At 38.5% G+C, this 2,592-nt stretch overlaps 1 protein-coding gene across 1 annotated transcript in view; it reads left to right on the top strand.

Annotated features, from left to right (window-relative positions):
* LOC117957202 (ectonucleotide pyrophosphatase/phosphodiesterase family member 2) overlaps positions 1 to 2,592 on the top strand; it is a 58,567-nt gene that overhangs the window by 20,417 nt on the left and 35,558 nt on the right. The window contains exons 12-14 of the mRNA XM_034892799.1: positions 329 to 437; positions 1,274 to 1,399; positions 2,548 to 2,579. Coding sequence (XP_034748690.1) covers positions 329 to 437; positions 1,274 to 1,399; positions 2,548 to 2,579 — 267 coding nt within the window. The remainder of the gene's footprint in view (positions 1 to 328; positions 438 to 1,273; positions 1,400 to 2,547; positions 2,580 to 2,592) is intronic.

The following is a 2,592-nucleotide window of genomic DNA, read 5'->3' as shown; positions in this document are numbered from 1 at the left end:
CGGGGAAGACCCAGGACTAGGTGGAGGGACGTCCAGCTGGGAGGAGGTCTCGGGGAAGACCCAGGACTAGGTGGAGGGTCGTCCAGCTGGGAGGAGGTCTGGAGGAAGACCCAGGACTAGGTGGAGGGATTAGATCTCCAACCTGGCCTGGGAACGCCTCGGGACCCACCAGTCGGAGCTGGTTGATGTTGCTCGGGAAAGGGAAGTTTGGGGTCCTCCACTGAGGACTGCTGCCCCCGAGACCCCGATACCGGACAAGCTGACTTAGATGGATGGATGGATGGATGGTTATTTCTTTGTTTTTTCATCTTGTGTTTCCGGTTTACAGCTGGATAACCCTCTGAGGGAGATCGATAACATCATTGGTCAGTTGATGAACGGTCTGAAGCAGATGAACCTGCATCGCTGCGTCAACGTCATCGTCGTGGGAGACCACGGTATGGCCGTCGCGTTACATGTCTTTTATTTAGTCAAATATGGACAGTTAATGTAAAGCTTTATTAATTAATAAGTAAGAGAACAACAAGGGATACAAATACAGATAAACTCCAAAAAGGATCTAATACCTAATCTAATCTCTAAGGATCTAATACCATTATTTATATAATGATCTCATAATAAATAATAAATAAATACAGATACAAGGGATTACGCGCGGTCTTAAAAAAGTCTAAAATTTCAAAATCTAAATTTTAGGGCTTGAAAACTCTCAAATTATAAACATTCATGTTTTTTTGTTGTTCAATGAAAGAATATCAATAGAATAACTTAAAGTATTCACTAGCATGCCATTCTGCTTATTTCTGTTCAATAAAAGAATCTATTAAAGTTCTGCTGATGAATAACTCAACATTTGTATTCACAGAAAATGCCTGTGTGCTTATTACATCAAAGATTTGTCATTATATAAACTGGAGTTTGTATGAATTACCCAACATATCCAGATAATTCTCATAATTTTCCATTAATAGTTTTCCAAAATTCCCCTGCTTAACGTTCCACTGAAAGTTCCTGTAAATTTACCGGAAAATGTTCCTTCCCTTTGCAACCCTAATGGCAAATATTGACAGGGATTTTCCTCTTTTTTTCTATGCTTTGAGGAGCACAAAGTCCCGTTGACATCCAGTGTATTACACAAGTTTCAGATCTCGGCACATAAAAACTAAACTATCAACATGAACAGAAATGGAGATTTAAGTGTGTGTTACTTTTAGGTAAACCAACCTTTTCAATAATAACACTTGAAAGCGGGTCTGTCCTCTCTTTCTCTCAGGTATGGAGGAGGCCCACTGTGATCGCACGGAGTTTCTCAGCAGCTACCCGCTCAACATAGAAGAGATCATGCTGATCCCGGGCTCGCTCGGCCGAATACGACCCCGGGACCCAAAATCCCCCTCATGTAAGTAGAGAGGTTTTTTTTTTTTTCAACCTGGACCCTGTTGTCCTCAGGCTCAGATTGTCTTAACAACATTATGTAAAGGATTTCTTAGGAGGTCGACCTTTCTGTTGAAGAGTAAGATCCTTTTTTAAAACATCCGTGAAATTGCGATCTCTAAAGCCCCCAGACTCCATTTTAAATTATTTTATCATCGCAAAACACACTTCGTTCAAAGTCAACAGGCACAAAGTAAACTATATAAAGCTGTTTTGGGTTTCGTTTTTTTAAAAGATCACAACTCTAGTTTTGGTTGTGAAAATATTCCAGCTCTATACACATTACAAATCTTAAAACATCTTATTATTATAAACATCTTTTTTAAATGGAGGTTGGTGGGTTTAGCACTAGCGACCTCTGAGCTATTTCTGGTCAAACAAAGAGGATTTTACGCTTTTAATAAAGGTCTATCTCTGTATGGATCCTTTCCATAATGTTGTGAGATATTAGAATAACAATCTGAGCCTGTCAGTGGCAGAAACAGCAGTTTTAAGGTTAAGGATATTGACCTTTATGTTAAAGAGTCAGATCCTTTTTTTAACATCCGTTAAATTGCAATTGTTAAAACCCCCAGACTCTATTTAAATGATTTTATCATCGTAAAACACACTTCATTCAAAGTCAACAGGCACAAAGTTGCTCTAGTTTTGGTTGATATAAACACCTAGTTTACCAATTTTAGTGTGAACATTTGCCAGCTCTATACACATTAAAAATCTTGTTTTTTTAAATGGAGTCTGGTGGGTTTAGCACGAGCGATATCTTAGCTATTTCTGGTTAAACAAAGAGGATTTTACTCTTTAAATAAAGGTCTATCTCTGTATGGATCCCTTCCATAAAGTTATGAGACATTAGAATAATAATTTGAGTCAGTCAGTGGCAAAAACAGCAGTTTTAGTGGATGGAAATTGACGATGCACAATTGCCCAATCTGGTTTGTGGCTGCTGGTTACAGCGTTCTCGCTTAAAACTGGACCTTTTTCAAAGATTGTTGGTTCTTCAGTCACACCCGGGTTGGAAAAAATACCCTTTAACACAAGAAAAAAAATCTGATTTTTCTTAATTAAAACAATTAATTAGGCAAGCTTTTGATGTGATATTTTCCTTTCCAGATGACCCCAAAGTTGTGGTTGCAAACCTCACTGTAAGTACAAAAC

Source organism: Etheostoma cragini, chromosome 14 (assembly GCF_013103735.1).
Source record: "Etheostoma cragini isolate CJK2018 chromosome 14, CSU_Ecrag_1.0, whole genome shotgun sequence".
NCBI classification, from domain to species: Eukaryota; Metazoa; Chordata; class Actinopteri; order Perciformes; family Percidae; genus Etheostoma; species Etheostoma cragini.
This window is presented reverse-complemented; position numbering and strand designations above follow the sequence as displayed.